This window comes from Balaenoptera borealis (genome assembly GCF_965194805.1).
Source record: "Balaenoptera borealis genome assembly, chromosome: 14".
Lineage (NCBI taxonomy): Eukaryota > Metazoa > Chordata > Mammalia > Artiodactyla > Balaenopteridae > Balaenoptera > Balaenoptera borealis.
The window spans coordinates 61,398,966-61,419,085 of record NC_138875.1 but is presented as its reverse complement, the minus strand read 5'-3'; the positions used below and the strand labels follow the sequence as shown (position 1 = coordinate 61,419,085).

General features: G+C 46.4%; 1 protein-coding gene across 1 annotated transcript in view; it reads right to left on the bottom strand.

Annotated features, from left to right (window-relative positions):
- RAB31 (RAB31, member RAS oncogene family) overlaps positions 1–20,120 on the bottom strand; it is a 107,770-nt gene that overhangs the window by 63,005 nt on the left and 24,645 nt on the right. The window contains exons 2-3 of the mRNA XM_082355075.1: positions 4,854–4,933; positions 529–610 (exon numbers count right to left, since the gene is read on the bottom strand). Coding sequence (XP_082211201.1) covers positions 529–610; positions 4,854–4,933 — 162 coding nt within the window. The remainder of the gene's footprint in view (positions 1–528; positions 611–4,853; positions 4,934–20,120) is intronic.

Genomic DNA, 20,120 nt, shown 5'->3' with positions numbered 1-20,120 from the left:
AGCCTGCGCTCTAGAGCCCATGAGCCACAACTACTGAGCCCCCATGCCACAACTACTGAAGCCCGCGCACCTAGAGCCCGTGCTCTGCAGCAAGAGAAGCCACTGCAACGAGAAGCTCTCGCACCGCAATGCAGAGTAGCCCCTGCTCGCCACTAGAGAAAGCCCGCACGCAGCAATGAAGACCCAGTGCAGCCAAAAATAAAAAAAAATGTTTAATTAAAAAATAAAATAAATAAAAAATAAAAACAAATAAATAAAATAAAGGTAAGCAAGCCAAGAAAACTGAATAGAGACGGACGCCCTGGACAGCACGTTGGCAGGAATGGAACTCAGCCCCACCCTAAGGTGATTTTGCCCCCTTCTTTTTCTCATAGCTGAAGAGTACATTTCCTTTTTTGCTTAAATTATTTCAAGCTGGGTTTCTATCACTAGCAACCAATAGTCTTACCAAAAAAAAGAAACCATTGGTCGCTGGCATTTTTTCCCCCCAGGATTTTCCCTAGAAAGCCAGCAGCAGCACGTTCTTACCCGTTCCTGACCAGCAGTGTCCCAGATGAGGAACTTATGAAGTTCATTTCCACAAGGCACTGTTTTGGTCATAAAAGATGCCCTGAAAAAGAAAACCGACATCTCCACATTACCGATCACTCCTACAACCTTCACGAAGACTCCTGTTTCCAACAAGTGAAGGTGGAGCCTCTGCTGGACTCCAGAAGCTCTCCTCTCAGGGGTCACGGAGAGGAAAGAAGGGCTGTGGGGTCCTGTCACCAAAAAAAAATATTCTGCATTTTCTGTTAGTCCAACGGGGGGCTTTAGCGGGGGAGAAGGCAAAGAATGCATTCAAAACACTGTTTCCAAAACATTTATCTTCAATTGTTCTAAGACATTATGCCTGAAATCAGGAAAGAAAATAAAACCTTAGATTTTAAAAACATATTATCACCACAATGAAGAGTGAAAGAGCAGCTGGTATTCGGGCATTTGACAGTGTGGGCCCTGCAGAGGTGCAAACAGTGGCGCATACTCCCTGCTCTATGAATCCAGCACTGGTAGCAACGATTAGAATACTGTATCTCATTCCCATCCTGCTTGCCTAAGTGCAGGGATAAAGATGGGTAGCTTAACAAACATTTGTTTTCTCCAAGAAAAAGGAAGGATTTGAAATTCTCAGTAGATAATGAAGCACTTGCTGTTTTCTTTTTTGCATAGTTCCTCTTAAAGCTTTTTCTTTGAGCTCATGAAAGATGTAAAAATCCTTGTACCGGATAAAGCTTCCCATTCATTAAAAACTAGCAAGCCTCTCCAATCCTGTGACAGCCAGACATGAGGAGCCTCCTGATGTGATGGGATTAGTACACGCATCACCTGTGCAGCATTCCGGGCAAAAATGTTTAATCTGAATTTAATCATGAGCAAGCAATCCGGCAAATCTGGAATGGGGAAGATTCTACCAGATAACAGCCTGAATGCTGGGAATAAGTCAGTGTCATGAAAAGCAAACAAAACAAAAGGCAGGGGAATTGTTCTAGATTAAGAGAAAGAGACAAAACAACCAAATGCACTGTGTGGGCCTTGACTGGACCGTGGAGACCCTGGATTAGGAGGAAAAGCGCTTCGAAAGACATTTGGAGGACAATTGGAGAAACTTAAATTTAGACTATATGTCAGATATTATCATTGAATCGAACTAACTTTCTAGGTACAATAATGGTGTCCTCCTCATGTTCTTCTTAGGAGATGCACACCGGAGTCTGCAGGGGAAACGTGTCAGGGCGTCTCTCACTTTCATGGACCCCGCAGGCCCTCCTGGTCCAGTGCAGAGTCCAGCCCTGCAACCAACCACTCAGCACTCATCCCGGTAATATTTCCTCAATTTCTACTCCTTTTCCCCAAGACTAAGAGGCAAACTACAGAAGTCCCAGGGAGAAAGGTATTCGGCCCTTCAATTCCCATACTGTTCCCACAACAGACACACACACCAAGGTTAATAGTTCTAATTATCAACATACAGTTGCACTAAATGGAAACTCTAAGTATTTTTCTAAGCGATATGACCTAATATGATCAATATCGCATCTGCCCCATGACGTTTCATTTCTTTAAGAGTTCTTAAACTATACATCCCAGATTACCGGTCAGAGCAAATATATTCCAAAAATAAAAATATCTTTATTACTTTTCTCATTATAAAAGCAATATAAGTATTTCAAAAAAAAGAAATTCAAGAAACGAAAATAAAGCAGGAAAGTAAAATCAACTGTAATTTCACTACCTAGCCACAATCACTGCTAATAAGTCGGTATATGTCCTTACAAATGATCTTTACACAACTTTTACCCCCAAATTGATGATACATAAATTTTGTTTTTCCTCCACTTTATATATTGTGGACATCTTTCTATTTCTATGAATATAGATCAACATCATTATCTAAAGGGACTGCATATTACACACCATGTTATGGATGTAAGTTCATCTTCATCACCTATTTTTCACTATTATGACAACAGTTACATGAATATCGTTGTACCTAAATCTTTGTGTCCTTGTACAACTATTCTTTGGACTTAATTCTTAGAAGCATATATTCTCCACGTTGCTATGTTCACCAAACGGTGGGTTGTACCAACCTATATGCCCACCGCAGCGTATGAGATGACCTTTTCCCCAACCAAGAATCTTTCAAATCTTTCAGGATGACACACAGAAAATGGTATCTCATTCCTGTTTTTGTTATGGTTATCATAAGTCTGGACATCATTTTAGTGTTTACTGTTCACTTGTTTTGCTTTTGTGAATCTTTAGTTCATGACCTTTGCCCACTTTTCAGTTGGGATGTTCATCCCTTTCTTATGTACTTTTTGAGTATTTTACTCAAAAATACTGTTTTTGAGTATAACAGTATATTTTAAAAAATATTTTTCCAGTTAAATCTTTGCCCTTTAACTTGGTTTATGGATTTTTTTCCAAAAACGCTTTTTTAAATTTTATGTGGACAGCTATATCAATATTTTGTCTTGGTACTTATTTTTGTTTTCATTTCTACTTTGATGTAAGCAGATTTTCATGCATTTTTCAATATATTCTAGGCAATGGGATGAATAATACAGCAACTCTGCCCTTAAAAAGTTCTCAGGCTTAGAAAACTAAGTTTGTGCCTTTAAAATCTTAGACTTTACTAACTGGGGAAAAAAAAAAATCCAGGCCAACCCCTTCACTTTACAGATAAGAGGGGGGTAAATCTGAGACCAGAGAGACTGGCCTTGACCCTGGTCAAAGAAGAATCTGATGACACAGTCAGGAGAGAATGCAGAGGCCCCGCGCCAGCCTGCGGAATGGGGGCTCACAAAGTCCCTCAGTTTGCTCACCTGTGAAACAGGTCCCAAATCTATTCTGCATGATCTACGGGCTGTTGTAGGGTCAAATGAGGAAATGATAGCTGTGAAATCCCCCCTTGGTACACAGTAAGCCAGTGAGGAACAGCTCTAGTCACAGTAGTAATGAGTATCATATATATATGTACGTATATACCTATATGTGCAGACGCACTACACACACACGCGCGCGCGTGCATGCACACATGCACACACCCCTCTCTGTTCCTGATTTCCTGCCTCTAGGAGAAAGACTATCACTATTTGAAATGAAGACTGACAACCATTGCTCTTTTGGTTGTTTGGGGGTTTTTTTCAGCCTCCTTGCTAGCTTACGACTTCAGACTCTCAGGCATCTTCTCTTCCCTCTAGCTGCCTTCTCGAGCGATGGGGGTGAGCAATGCTGAACTGACTTCGTTCCCTGAGGGAAGCAAAATCTAGCAGAGAAGTTAACACAGTTTCCTTGTAAAGGTCGAAATAGAAAGGGAGGTGCACACACATGTCTGTTCAGGATGCCGACAATCTGCCTGAACAGCAGCCAGGGTTTCTTATGAGTCACAGGACGATAAGGATGAACTTTCACTGCTGAAACGCTGCCCTTTCACAGCCTTCGGTCTTTCCCCAGCGGCAGTGATCACAGTGGGAGGGAGCTGGACTCCCAGAGGACTCACTTGCTGTGAGTCAGAAGCTTGCTGTGTGCCCCGCCATAAATTTTCTCCACTTACGGCTGATGGAGACCATCGCCCTGTCTTCATCAATGCTACCCAGTTCCCAAAATTTATACACACATTGTTTCTCTGCTGAGGAAGACCAAACCTTGCTCTCTGCAGAGAGCATGCTGTCTTCAGGGAGAAAAATAAGCCAGGCCAAGTTCTAAGACAGTGAAATATCAGGCACCTGCAAAACAGCACAGCAAAAGCGCATCTGCCAAAGGCATCCGTAGGAAAGGGGAAAATGGAACAGGAAAATGCTCCTACGTTCCAAGGTCAGGGTCTGGGGTGAGCAATCCTCCCCTCCCCTCCCCTCCCAAGCATTAGAAAGGAGATGCTGACATTGGATTAAGCCAGGAAAGGAAAATCAATCTGCCCACAGGCTGCACAGACAGCTCTGCTGTGAGTGGATGCGTTCCCGGTTTCCCCGGCAGGCGAGTCAAAGCAGAACCCTCAGGGATTTGCCCCAAGTCTCGACTTCCATCTGGAAATAAAGCCAGCATGATTTGCAGAATGACGCTCTTGGAGATCAAGGAAATGGCCTTAGGCTGCAGTGTGAGGAGGCTGGTTAGGGGGATGGAGGGGATTGACAGGGGCAGTAAGAGCGGACACACTGCCTAGAAGTCCCTGAGTGTCTGTCCAGGTCTTTACAGTTGGGATTGGTTCTCACTGGCTGGGAGAAAACCACGTGAAGGCTCAGACACAGAATGACCTCCCTGAGTGCTTAGAAAGGAGGAAAGGTGAATTAGAAGAAAAGACGAGAACTCACCCAATGGTTGGGCTGATGTTGTGGTCAAAGTGATCCTGGACAAAACGACACACGATGCTCGATTTCCCGACACCGGTGTCCTGGAAGAGGAAGAGAACACAGCCGTGAAGATCAAGGCTGCCGATTCTGACCGGGTCTAAAAAGAACCCAGGACACGGGAGCTTACTTCCAGTTGGTGGGAAGGGGGATATTTTCCTCTATTTCATACCAGCATTTTCAACAATGAAATCGTATTGCTTTCATAAAATGGAAAGAAGTATGGTAAAAATAAGTTTAAGAAACATGTCCCATCTATATACAATAACTAACCTAGAACTGGCATGTTCACAGTACATTTATTTCCAGAAATTTGGAAATTTTTGGAGGGGTCTAAGACATATGGCAATGCATCACATTGTTTTGCTAGAAATAGAATTGATTTCGTTCAAAACTTTAGCACTCTAAAAAGATGTAATCTATTTTTCTAGGTATCGCCCTATAAAAATGATGAATTCTAATTATTGCATGTCTAACATTTTCTCTCTAGAATCTGATGGCTGCATAAGAACCTCCAGTTTTGCTCAATTATATAAAGGTTGCATCTCAGCTCTTTCTCTGTTAAATAATTCTTTAAAGCTGATTAGGATAGGGGTCCAGTTACACACTGGAACTAGGACACATGCGTTTTTCTGCAGTCCCTTCCAAAACCCTTGGTCAAATGGTTCAAGGAATACAAAACACAAATTCACAAGGTCAAAGAGATGGGAGAAGAGACAACCATCAGACCAGTGATGACAGCGAGAAGCAGTGTTGGGGGAGGGGGTGTCACTGGAGCCAAAGGGCCTGCAGGGAGGAGAGCAAGTCATTCCACACCCACATTCCCTGAAGGTATCACGAGCTGGAGGGCAACGCTGGAACCAGAATCAGGTGAAAAGCTGCACAAAATCACACCCTGGGCGCCCCAGGCACGTAACCAGAGGAGGGACATTCCACAAGGACCCAGGAGGCTGACTCTCCAGGAACTGTGTATCAGCCACCGGCTGGCTCGGGACTCCACACGCAGCTCAGGGGGCCCCGGGGCTACTGCCCTGGCCTGTGGGACCCCAGATGGAAGAGGGGAGGGTGCCCCTCTGGGCAAGAGGAAAACCCTGCAGACCCTGAAATGTGGCGTCTTCCAACTACAGGCCACGTGTGCACCCGCCCACAAGCCCCCGTGGAAACAGAGCTCTGGGGATGCATTTTAATCTTTTAAAAAGAAAGGCTCAGCTAAGAAATACCAGACATTTATACCCACAGAAAAAGAGCAGGATGCAATTTTAGAAGATCATTCAGAAAGTTAAGAGGGACTCCTCAGAAATTAAAAATACGATGGTAGAAGTGGAAATTTCAAAGGAAGAGTTACAAGGTGAAGTCGAGAGATTGCCCAGAAGGCAGGGGAAGGAGAACAAAGCAACTGCCCCAGCTGCCAGCAGCTGTGCCTTGAGAGCGGCCGCAGGGCACGCGGAAAAGTCCTGTCGCCCTGCTCTCAGGGCATCACGGAGACTTGAGATGGATAGTGAAAGGGAAACGAGACACATTTAGTCCAAGAAGGAAAAAAAAATACTGATACACTTCTCTTCAAAGTGTAACGTTAAAAGCCTACAGATCAAGGAGAAAACTCTGCAACTCAGAAAAAGGTGTTTTTCTCTAGACACTGAAATATGAAATGAGATTTGAAACACCACTGCCCATCTGAATTACGGGCACGTCCTCTCGTTCCTACATTCAGGGAACCATTCCAGCAAATGGGGCGAGAGGGCTGTGCGCTCAGGATCCTCATCAGAAAATCAGCGTCCAGAAGGTGTCACCTCCCGGTGCACGCGGCCTGCGCTGGTCCTGAGCCCCAGGGGAACCGCACCAAGCACTGTCTCTCTGCAGTGTGGGGATCGATGTGGGGAGTTCAGAGAGGTGAGAACAGAAATGGAAACACCAGCTCCTCAGACTCCAAATCAACGCCGCTGCTATTTCTGAGCTGCACCTTCGGGAGGGATTACAGCTAACATTCCTCACTCCCCCCAAACCACAAGGCCCTCCTTCCTAACTCAGCTGCTCTTAAAGCCCCCGGGGATGAGCAGACCCTTGCCATCCTGCAGTCCTCGCAGCCCCGGAGACACTGGACACGGAAGAACTGGGCCGCCACCCAGGCCGCCCTCCTTCCCAGCTGGGACGACGGCGGCCCCTTGACAGCCTCCCCCCAGCAGCAGGGCGCTCGCCCTCTAAGGGACAGGCTGGCTCCAGGGCTCCAGCCCGACATGCATCCTTGGGGTCAGGATTCTGCTCCGGGGGCATGTTTTGGAGTCCATCCATTTGCTCTACCCAAGGGCTCAGCTCAAAACTGGCTCCAAATCCTCCAAACAGCCCAAGGGTCCTGCGAGGCCAACCCTTAAAATCCCCTTAGAGATGAAATATTCCAAAGCCAAAATTCCAAATTATTCATCTCTATTCATCATCTTTTCTGGGTAACTCAAGCTAAAATACCCCTGGTCCTGCACAGTTAAAGCAGCCAGCCTGCTCAAATTTAGATTGAAGTTCATTCTTCCACCAAATACACTCAGTGTTCCTTTTCTTTTTACAATTTTAACTCCCAACATCTCTGTCTGATACAATTGACAGGAAGGAAATAACAGGACGAAAGGATAGGCAAAGTTGTAGTTTCTCTCCGAAAGGAAAATATTCTTACAAAGCACGGCCTAAATCATCTTGCGGGGCCGATGGCTTTGTGATGACCTGGGGTCCTCGCCCTCCCGTGCCTGCCGTTCCCCCGCCAGCCACGAGGGGAAGGCCCGGCTTGAGGATGGCAGGGGAGCCCACCAGGATGCCGGCGCTTCTCATCAATCACTCAGCTTGGTGACTTCCTTTTCCTGCAGGACCTCGTTCAGACCGTGACACACACACACAGGAGGAAAACACCCTGAGTCATGACCATCCCACAGGAAATGGCAAAGGTCTGAAGCAGGAAATCCTGGGTGGATAAGGAGGCAGAGGAGAAAGAGAAGGGCCGAGGCCCGGGCTGCTCTTCGCTCTGCACGGCCCCGTTACGTCCGGTGGACTTGACACCGATGGAAGGAAGCTCGGTCGCTTTCTGAGATGAGACTGTCACAGTCCTGTGCAGCCTCTAGTTCCGCACAAGAGGAAGCTGAGGCCACACAGCAGGCCGCAGAGTCAGAACCTAATTTTCTGAGTCCCGGTGAAATCCTTAAAGGCTCTCATCAGGTTAAATCAATTGCCCTGCCAAATGTAAATTTCCTTAAAAAAAAGTCCATTTCTAGAACCCACAAGGAGTGCTTTTACTATTGCTTTCCAGAGTTACCGTCCATAGTAGAGTCACATGTCCTAAAGATACGTCTGCTGGGTTTTGCCTTAATGAAAGGGGGACATATTGCCAACTACCGGGGAGGCATTAGAATAAAACCAATTTTTTTTTTAAACTGAAGTATAGTTGATTTATAACGTCATGTTAGTTTCAGGTGTACAGCACAGTGATTCAGTTAGACATACACACACATCTATATCTATATCTGTATATTCTTGTTCAAATTCTTTTCCCTTATAGTTTCTTACAAAATATTGAGTACAGTTCCCTGTGCTGTACAGTAGGTCTTTGTTGTTTATCTACTTTATATACAGCAGTGTGTATATGTTAATTCCAAACTCCTAATTTATCCCTCCCCACCTTTCCCTTTTGGTAACCGTAAGTTTGTTCTCTATGTCTGTGGCTCTATTTCTGTTTTATAAATAGGCTCATTTGTATCTTTTTTTTTTTTTAGATTCCACATATAAGCGACATCATGTATTTGTCTTTCTCTGACTGGTTTACTTCACTTAGTATGATAATCTCTAGGTCCATCCATGTTGCTGCAAACAGCATTATTTCATTCTTCTTATGGCTGAGTAATATTCCATAGTAGGTATATACCACATCTTCTTTATCCATTCATCTGTCAATGGACATTTAGGTCGCTTCCACGAGAATAAAACCAATTCTGACTGCACAAAGCAGGAATAAAATTTAGTACAACCCTCCCTGGGGGATAATCAGAATTTCTTTGTATTCTAACTTGTACGGTTGATACCAGAGCCGTTTTGAGGCCGAGCTATCGGTTCCTGCTACTTCCTGGGAAATGGATCCCTCTTCTGATATTCCTCCCATAGACGTTATTGCTATTATTTGGGGCTAATAATACAATTCTCTGCGAACAATCACATACTCTGCCATGACACTCTCTGCTGTTTGAACGGTCCCAATTATTAATCATGTGTAAATCTGGAATTATGGAATCACGAACCACAAACTTACAGCTGCTGCCACATAAATCTCTAGGTGTCACTTAATTCACTTCTGGACTAGGGCAACAGGCTGCAGGTAGGGTTCCCACCTCTCAGAATAGAGAACGGGAAATCCTAGGCAGCTATATCACCGCTACGTGATCCTGCTCTAATGGAAGACATCACAGATCAACTCAGGACACATTATTTTAGGAACCTTTTCAACCCAGCTCTGCAGAGAATCACTACGGCCCGATCAAGGTGGGTTCCCAGGACAGACAGCTGCCCTCTCCCCACCCTCGACCCACTCCTCCCGGCCCCTCCACTCCAAACTCACGAAGCACTGCTCTACAGACGCTCTAGACATCTTTACAGGCGGTAAGGTTGAGAAACTATTAAGGAATGTTGATACTGTTGATAACATTATAAATCCACATGCCTCTTATGGAAAGGAAACTGCAAACGATAACAAGACCTACAGACTCAGGAATTCCATTCCTAAGAATGCAGTTAAAAGAAGGGGAAAAAAAATGAGCACAAAAAAAGTTCACTGAGGTATTATTTATAAAAATTAGAAATCACCTAAAACATAACTTTAAATAAATTATGGCATAGATGGTACTCGTGAAGCTTTCATCTCAGACCTATCAAAACATCAAAGAGGTAGAATACTATTTGCACATAATGTGAACCATGGAAATTATAACTCCAGCATCTGTCTCTGGTCTGGCAATCAGAACCCAAACAGCAAGGATTTTTACATTTATTTGTTTATTTGTTTCACTCAGTCACCCACTTGTTTAAGTGTTTAGACTTTAAGCGTTACATTACTTCTAAAAAGCCTTAAGTGTCTGACGTGTCGAGAAGGAGTTAAGTTAGGAATTTAGGAGGATGAGAGAGGCCAGCCAGGTCTTGTGGGTGGAGAGAAACAGGCAGAACCGTGGGGTGGCTGACAGTTTGATCCTCTGAGCCCAAAAGTGAGGGAAGCTGAGAGCAGGGTGGAGTCTGACCCAGGGGAGTGCAGGCCTTGTCCAGGACACCGGACACGACCCCTGCACGCGATGCCCATGTGGGGAGGCACTAGACTTCGTTTACTCTCATGGGAAAAACTGCTTACAGACCGAATTTTAAGCATACAAATAGCATAAATGAATTTAAGCATCTAGATTGAGGTCCCAAGGACAATAGTGAACACAGCTTGTAAACGTCCACAATCCTCTAGATGTATATGAACACAATCTCAAGTCCACACAGAGGGAATAAGGTGCCATGTCTGAGGTGCAAAAAATGCCCAGGAGAAATGTAAAAGAATCCTGCTAGAGAATATGAAGAAATAAGCAAAAATGAGGAGGCTGAAAGCCCCAAGAGAGATGAGTAGATGGTTCAACAGGGAACATAGGCACACGTCTACTTCCTTTATCTCACTAGGTGCTCACGACAACCCTTCAGAGGACAGATGTACTGTCCACATTTCCCACATTAGGAAGCTGTGGTCTAAACGTTTATGTGACTTGCCTGCAGTCCTATAATCAGCAAAGGCTTCATCGGCCTTCAGACTTCCCCTCCCCCATACCCACCGGCCAAAGCATCTCTCTCCAGAAGGCGTGCGTCCGTGCCCTCATTGACTTACTGGTGCCTGTGCAGTCCGCAAGATACAAGGACGGGAGGCAAGATTAAGTTCCGATCCCTGCAGTCAGATCACTTACACATCAGACCTAAACCCTCAAAGGAATCAAAGACAGAGCCGTAATGACTGACATCACGCAGGCCACCCCAAGACGTCAACGGGACGGCTGACAGCCGTGTTCCAAACTGCATTTGTTGGCCCATCATTTGAAACTCAGGTGTGTATTCTTCTGTTGACATAATGCTGTAAATAAATGATTATTTCCCAAGCTTGCCCCTGCACTATAGCACTCTACAACAGAAGACCCCGACATCCATGTATACTATTGTTTCCATAGGAAAATTTATTCTACTTTCAACCTGGGGGTTTCAGCCAGTGTGAACTAGGCGTGCAGTCCAAGCAGAACGCCCCAGGAGTAAAGAGATCTTTGGGGAACATGGTCTCCTGCATTTGGACTCCAGTAATATTGCCAATAATCCCAACCTTTCATAGGAGCAGGAGTGGGCCAAACAGTCATAAGGACAGTGACTAAAGCTCCTGCCACCCAGCCAGGCATCTTCTATGGAGAAATGTCCACTGTCACTTCTTCGAGCATCGTCTCCGGTCTATCATACCTCTTCTCGTCTTCTGGGACTCCAACTGTGCCTGTATTAAACTTTCTTCCCCTACCACATATGTCTTTTATATTCTTTTCTTTATTTTCCATCTTTTTGTCTGAGTTTCAATTTGGAATTATTCTAACCTATCTTCCTGTTCTTTCTACAGATGTACCTAATGTGATGATGAACCCATTTATTGATTTCCTGATATCAATTATTGGATTTTTTCACCATAAAATTTTTATCGTACAGTTTTCGATTGCATGCCAAAGCTTGAACTCATGACTTTTATTTCCTTGAACATAACGAACATACACGTTTTAAAGTCCATGTCTGATAAGTCCATTATCTAGATTCTCTGCAGGTTCTGTTTCTATTGCCTGTGGAAAGATCTTCAGTCAAATCGCCTTGTCTCCTCCTATCACTGGTCAAGTTTAAGTCTTGGAAGCATCCCTCCAGAGAAGGGAATTAGAGCAGCCTTTCTGGTGATGACCCCCGATCTTCTCTGACTCTTGGATGGGTGTTTAAAAAGCATAGTGATCTCACTTCTGGGATGTCATCCACCCCCAAAAAGCTGTTCCTAGTAAGAAAATATTTATACTGTTTTAAAATGCTGTCCTGGACTTCCCTGGTAGCACAGTGGTTAACAATCCACCTGCCAATGCAGGGGACATGGGTTCGATCCCTGGTCCAAGAAGATCCCACATGCCACGGAGCAACTAAGCCCGTGAGCCACAACTATTGAGCCCGTGCGCCGAGAGCCTGTGCTCCGCAACAAGAGAAGCCACCGCAATGAGAAGCCTGTGCACCGCAACAAAGAGTAGCCCCTGCTCGCCGCAACTAGAGAAAGATTGCACGCAGCAACAAAAACCCAACGCAGCCAAAAAAAAATGCTGTCCCTTTCTACTATTGTTAAATTTATTTGCCTCTTGCTCTTCCAGAGTTGGCAGATCTGGTGGATTCCGAAGTCTAGCAATCTTTCAGTCATCAAGTGCTCTGGCCCCAGAGAGGGGGTGGCTTCTCCACCCTGCTGGTGGCAAAGGAACGTCCTAGAAGTTCTAGGGAAGCCAAGGTCACGTGTTGGGCATGAGAAAAGGTGAGCAGCAGAGGCCCCATGCCTCTCCCGGCCCCGGTTCAGAAAGAAGTCCTCCTCCTGCCTGACTCCTCAGACAAGTTAAAGAAGGAAAAGAAGGAGGAAGACACTTCTTAAATGGGGAAGAAGGGCACGTTCTATCACCCCTTCACTTCCATTATTCTTATAATAGCTCCCACTGTTTCTCGGCGTTTCCACAGAGCACTCTGTCCCGATGTACGAACTCTGTGAGGCTAAGCAGAAATTTCAGAGTATCTGAGTCTTAGAAGGTGTGACCTTAACTGTTGTAAAAAATTTTTAACCCAGTGTTTTACTTAAATCGCACTTCCTGCCCAAGGAACCAACTGTTCTTTTACCACCTTTGTTTCCTCTCAAGCAACGCACGTGTGGGCTGGTGACGGGGCAAGACAGGTCACCAGACAAACGGCAGAGACACGAGCTGCCCTGTTCCTGGCGGGGAACCCACTGGCTCCACGGGACACCTGGCCTGCATAGGCTCCCGGCACCAATGTGGGATTTTATTGTTATATTCTGTCGTGTTCTTACAAAACACTCAATATTCACTGTTCCCGAGTTGCAGATCTAGCAAGTAAGGATAAAGAATGATCATAATTGCAGCTTCTAAAGTGGTTCCCAGTGATCCCTGACTCCTGGTGTTTGGTCACCTGTACGTGACCTGGACCTAATGACTTGCTCCTAAAAAGTAGAAAAATGGCAAAAGTGATGGACGTCAGTCCCCAGGTTAGGTCATAAAACACTGAGACTTGGCCTCCCCTTTCTCAACAAGCTCCCTGCCCCCAGCCAATGGGCTCCTGAAGCAGACACGGTCCTGGAAACGGACACATCAGAGCCCTGGCACCCAATGACCATCCAGGGTGCTCTGCCCATCCTTAGGATCGGCTGGTACGGCCACACCATGAACTTACCCTTCAGGTGGGAGGTGCTGCCGTGAACCCCAAGGGCGCCAGGACTCGGATGAGGAGGCTTTGCCCTCCTCCCCTCCCCTCTTCTCCACCAGCCTTTGGAGCCTGGACTTGTCCTAAGGGCAGTGGAACCAACGATACCCACCAGGGGTGGAACTTTAAGAGGACTGGAAGGAAACCAAAACAGGAAACAGAGGCATTTAGGAGGCTGCGCTCATCGGCTGCGTTTTTACTGAGCACCTACTATGTGCCGGGTATCTTCACAGATAACGGTGGCCAGTCTATCGTGTCAGAGCTAAGGCTCCGCATCGAGAGCTCGCCTGGTGCTCACGTTGGGTTGTGCAGGGCGGACAGAAGGAATTGTTTTTGTTTTTTTGTTTTTGACACAGCACAAGCTTTATTCAGTGGCCAAAGAATAAAGGAGTGAGAACTAAATTCACAGATCGACTTCTCGCCCACCTGGCAAGAGGGATTTAATTTTAAAGGGTAAAGACAAAGGGAGGAGGAGGGAGGCTAATGATGGGGAGGCAGATGCTTCAGTTTACAGGGGAAGGGGCAGGGCTTTTTCAAGGGAGTAGGGTGCCACCCCCTTTTTAGGAAGGAACCGTTCTTACACCCCGACTCTGACAAGCCTGACAGCTGGCATCCTCAGACCACTTGCTCATCTGAATTAACGCTCGATGCTTCGCTGACCCCCAAGCCGAGATCTTGTGTGATGTAGATAGTTAACTGCTGTGATCCTTAATCACGACACTAGATTATAGAGGATGCACATGCACCCTTGTCGGCTGCAAATAAGAGCAAACAGTCAACACACCTGCATGGTACTGATAAGCTGGGGATACTAGCCTCTGCTCACAACTAACTTACCTTCCTGACTCTATCACTGCTCCCATTAAATAACCATAGTTTTTGACCCATGACATATGAGGAATCGTCCTATGACAGTCAACTCTATCAAGCCCCAGGCTTCATTCCCACACTAGTGTCAGAAAAGGGACTTGCATGAAAGGGAGGAAGTGTGTCCGAGGTGGGGCTGGGCCTACAGAGTGTGAGAAAAGCCATTCCCATAACTATCACGCTGGCATGACTTTCCCATGGCTTAGTTCCTTCGGTCAGCTGGCACTTCTGCAAGCATTTCAGAGACTTTACAAAACACACATAGAAGGCAGCAGTGGGAATTTCCAGCTCGAGGGAAATTACTACCCCCCTCACTTTCAATCTATGCTCTTTGGGAATAAATGCTAAACTATCACACTTAGTTTAAGACATTCGTCCAGGAAACGCCAAGGCTGCCTGCATCACAGCTGCCCCTGCGAGAAGAACCCCTACCTGGCAGCCTCTGAGCAGGGCTCAGCCTCCAGGGTCAAAGATGGGGCACCCTCATACTTTCATTGTCCAAAGGAGAGAAGACGGGTGTGGCTCCTGGGGCTGGAGATGAAGATGGACCACGTGGATGAATTCCCCAGGAACAGCCTGAGTGGGTGCACTGCTGACAATAAGCAGTAAAGCCATGGATATGTGCCCTCTGATTCCTGCACGGTGTCCCCCACTGCTCCCCAGCCAAAGACCAGCTGAAGGTCAAAGAGGAAAGCACATGACTGCAGATCCGCCCTCCACTGCTGGCTGGATGCTAAACTGCAGAGCCAACGCCATGTCATTAATGCTGAGGCACAGCTCTGGTCTGAAAACTACCCGCCACCCCCCCCCCCCAGAAGGGAAAACTAATCTGAAACCTTGTCATACAGGAGGATGTTCCCGCCGACAGAGGTGAAGATCAAGGGCGCTGCATTGAACCTGAGCTAATAAGTAAGTGCACGTGCCCAGTTGAGCCAAAATTACAACGAAAGTGATGACTCAGGGAAAAGGGAAGAGAAGACAAAGACTCCAGGCAAAGCTCCAAGACAAATGGAGCTTCTGGGCTTCCAAGTTCCGAATCACGATGATCCATGAGCTGTTAATAACACCGACCACGTTAGTCACGTGATGGGGGTGATGGTGGCGGCTGACGTTTTGCTCAGCTAGACTCCATGTTAACCTGCATCATCTCGTCCATTTTCAGCCCAAATCTCTGAGAGATGTACTACTATTGCCCATCACAGTTGGGAAAACAGGCCTAGGAAGGGTCAGCGATTGAACCCAGTCTGTGCTTCCCAAGCCCGAGCTCTTGACCTCCATCCTTTACCCTAGTGCCTCCTGACAAACACCACCCGGGTCCCCACCCTGCGACAGGTGTGATGATGCGTATCTCTCCCGCTCGCTAACCCATCCCGCGTCTGAGACACAGCAGGCCCCGTGTCGGGTGCTGGCGAGTCAGCAGGATGTATCCTCTCCTGCAAGCGCAGGAGAGACACACCCAGGAACGTGACCCAGAGCCAGACCTCAAGGTCTGGAGTTTCCTCTTCATGACACAGAAGGAGCATCACGCCCAGGACTACATGCCCCCATCCCGGGGGAAGACTGCTCAGGCCCATGCGGTTTCCGTGGCCCCTCACGATGCCCTTTCCATGATGTTCTGGCACATGCCCTTGCTCAGCAGTTCAGGAGAAACTGAAGCCATGGCCTTTCTTGACCTCAACCTGCGTTCTGAAGGCTTTCCAGCTGGCAGAGCACTCACATTCATTACTGCATTCGGTCTTCATGGTGACCCTGTGAGGTCATCATTCCCATTTCGCAGATGGAGAGCTTGAGGCCCAGTACCCGTCAGAGCACACCGCTGGCAGAAAGGAGGTCCGGCCAATTCCAGGCCTCGGCCTCCCCGTACATTCCTTCCCCAACTGGAGAAACCATCTCCAGTCCCAGGTCAACAAATCCTTAGGGAATCTCAGTGTGCGGGGCCAGCAGGGCTTTCAAAAGCAAAACGCGCAAAGGGGGTCAAAAGGCACAAACTTCCGGTTATGAGATAAACAAGTCCTGGGGATGCAGCAGATGGCTTGGGGACCAGAGTTAACAATACTGTGCTGTATATTTAAAAGTTCTAAGAGAGTAGGCCTTAAAAGTTCCCATCACAAGAAAAAAAGATCGTAACTATGTGAGGTGATAGATGTTAACTAGACTTATTGTGGTGATCATTTCACAAGATACACAAATGTCAAATCATTACGTTGTACACCTGAAACTAATATAATGTTCTATGTGAATTACATCTCAAAGAAGAAAAAACATCCAAGCAAAAAAAGAACTTGGTCAGGTTTTCATAGAAATAAAAATGCTTTTATCATGCAAATATATGCTGCATGAACCTAATAAAATAATTTGCAATTTTAAAAAAGACTGAACAAAATGTTAGAGTTATTTCATGTTGGTACAGATAATTTATCTTAACTAGAAATATGGGCAAAGTAAAAACAGAATTCTTTCAAAAAAGAAAAGTTAGGGAGGAAAAAGTCCAGAGCTAAGAAGTGTCAAAGTGAAATAACAGGCAGTTTGTTTCCTATAAGTGAGCAACTTTGGTTAATTTTTATATTAAAACATAATTTTATGTAAATAGGTATAGATACGTTGATAACAACCCCACAGCGTGGGTTACCTTCCTCTTCACGCTGATAGGAGGGTATCAGTACGTGTTTGAACTTCATGTACCAACACTGTGAAATTCTGCTTGTGGATACTTCTAGATCTGTGGATATAAATCTCTTTAAGAAGTTTATTTTAGGGTCAAGAAAGAAAATATGCAGTTTATGCTTCTCAAGATAGGAGCTGTTCCCTTGTATGAATCACTGAATATTCCCAGAGACACTGTGGGTAAACATCCTACATGTACTGTGAACAAAGGACAAGTCCCACATTGCAGAAAATGAGGTGTGTATCGTCTGATAGGTGTATATCTATTTACAAGTGGCACACATGCAATACTGTATGTACTAAGATACTATACAATGTATAAGCTATAATCAGAAATAGAAATTTTAAGAGAATGATCTATTAGGATCTTCTCAATACTGTGCCACCAAATACAGAAAATCCCTGGATGCTGAGGCTGGCGTAAGCTGCAACTGCCCCCAAGCCCCCGATTTCACATTTCTACTCAACCAACCAGCCTCGCTGGTGTCACAGACAGACTTACAATCGACACAAGCCAGCGCTGGGGGAAAGGACTTTCAGTGTGCCCCGCTACCCACCCCCACACACACAGAGCCTGGGAAACACAGGGATGAAGCCCTCTGAGGCTAGAGCCACACCGTGCAAAGTGGAGTCTGGAGGCGGCCACCTTTCAACTCCCTGCATCGGAAAAGGGAAGCAGCTGTGCAGAGAGACATTAAGCCAAGCAGCCCAAAGACGGGATTCTGGTACCTCCCCTACCTTCCCGAGGCCCAGCTGCATTCCTGCTTTGGGTTCCGTGGGACACCATATATCTTTCTTACTTTTTTAACTGGGTCTCAAGTGCACGTTGGAACCTCCCAATGGCCACTAGCAGCACAGTAGGAGGCTGCCCATCCGAAGCTTGACCCCCAGGAGGAAACATCTGTAAGGATTTTACAGCTGACCCCCGGTCATATCGCACCATCTCCATGCCCCTTTCCTTCCGCCCCTGACTCTGCCATCACATCATCACACATGCTACTTTTTTGCAGGAAGTTACGGCCAAACCACAACTTCATAACGTGCTGCTCTCCCAACAAAAGAGAGCCTGGAAAAGGCCACCTGATGTCTGGGCCTGGCCAACAGCAACGTCTGGGTGCCTCTGGCCAAAGCATCAGGAGCAATCCCTCGGTCACTCGCTAACCTGGGTGTATTTCATCTGCATCACGGGTCACGGTCTAAAGGCATTGCTACACGTGCACTCAGAATCTAAGTGACAGAAAGCCATGTGCGGCTTCTAATTTGTTAGGAGATGTCCACTTCTATCTTCTAGCTTTACAAAAAGACAACTGATTGACTTTATTAGAAAATGAAACAAGGAAGAAAAATCAATGGTCTAGGAAAGACAATCACTTGTTCCAGGAGTGAAATCATCTTTCTGGTTTCAATTTGGACCCTGTTGTCTGTTCATGTTCTGACTCTGGGGACCCATCACACACTGCCCTGCCTCCCCCACCAAATTCTCTCTCAAGCAGGCAGGAAGATTGCAGCTAGATTGAGGCAACCAGGCCAAAAGTTGACAGAATAATTTGGTCAGATTAACCAAAGGAAGTGTGTTTCTTCACTCGGTGGTTTGGACACCTTCAGGGGTGAGGAAAAGGATTGCAGACCTTCTCTGCCCTCAGAGCACAAACTTCTGCTCTATTGCGATCTGACCACGTGACCTGAGCAGCTAATTTCAAACTCTGATTTCCTACCCACGAATCTGTGTCTTACCCAACCTGGCATAAAAGAGACTTTCCCAAGCGTCTGACGCATATGAAAACACGCTGGTAAATCCGCCTACACAATCTCCTATTTTGTGTGCCTGCCTCTCTCCCAAAAAAAGGATTAGGATATTTAAGAATGAGCTCCCAGCACACGCCCAGCCTGCATTTTTATGAGACGGGATCCTTTTCTGCTAAATGGATCTAAATGGCAAACTGTAGCTGGCGGCCAGAAACACAGAGTCAGCCAGGACACACAGACAGCGGCAGCATCCTGCTGTTCTGCTGACCAAAGGAAAACATTTTGGAGCTTGAGTTTTCTATGACGTTTAATCTTGACTCTAGATCCAAACCGGCTCGCTGTTATGCTTGCTCAAGACAGTAGCAACAGGCTGGCCGGCAACACTGCAGTATCCGTTTGCTCCTTCTCCGAAAAAGCCAAAACGTGCATCCCCAGTGCACAACTGTTCTCCGCAATATCCCCGCATCTGATAATGCCACGAACTCACAGAGTACCCCGGCGCCCCACCCTCTGATCCGTGGGCTGGCTTACCAGCTACAGTTCAATCTGGAGCTCATCAGCTGGGGAGACGCAATGACCCAGAGCAAAGAAAAGGAAGAAATAAACAGCAAGGGCCGAGGCGCCCAGGGATTAGGGGCTTCCTCGGCCCCGCCTTTTATCCTGGGGACCCATTCACCACGTAGCAGGGCAGGCACAGGACACCCAGAAAGTCTCAGTGTGGTTCTCAGCCATGTGGCATCCCAGGGGGACAACCAGGACCTGCCTCCCCTACAGGAGAAAAGAGTCTCTTGAGATTTCTTTCTGTATGCACGCCAAGCTATAGAAATTATGCACACTCTCTTTTCTGGGCTAAAAGATCAAAATCTGATAGCCACTCTTGGGAATAATTTTGCAAACCTTAATCATAATTGTTTTGCTCTTCTGAGTTATTCCCTATCTCTTTTAAATGCAGGACAACATGAAGAGAACTCCAATAAAACAGAAACCCCAAGAGGTCATAGCCTGGAGTGTGAGACACACAGGGCGCACACATCCGAGGGGATGCTGTAACAAAGGAGGAAGAGAAGATAACCATCAGGGGTAAACCAGAAGCAGTGATAACCCCCGCCTTCCCGCAAACTAACCGCACAGGGGAGCAGAATCTGGGGGTGGTCAGAGTGTGGGTCTGGGGTCAGACGCACGAAATTTAAATTTCTTCCTAGTTTTCTCTGTGCTTCTGTTCCCTCCTCTGTAAAAGAGGAGCAATAGGAGGGCCTGCCTCATAGGACTGTCGTGAAGATTAAATGAGATAACACGTCCACAGCACTTAGAACGGTGCCGGCACCCCGCAAGTGTTCATAAATGCTGATTATCATCATGACGATTACACAGCCATCCAAAAGAATAAAGTCCATCTGTAGGAGCTGATATGTATGGAAAGCGTTCCAAGAT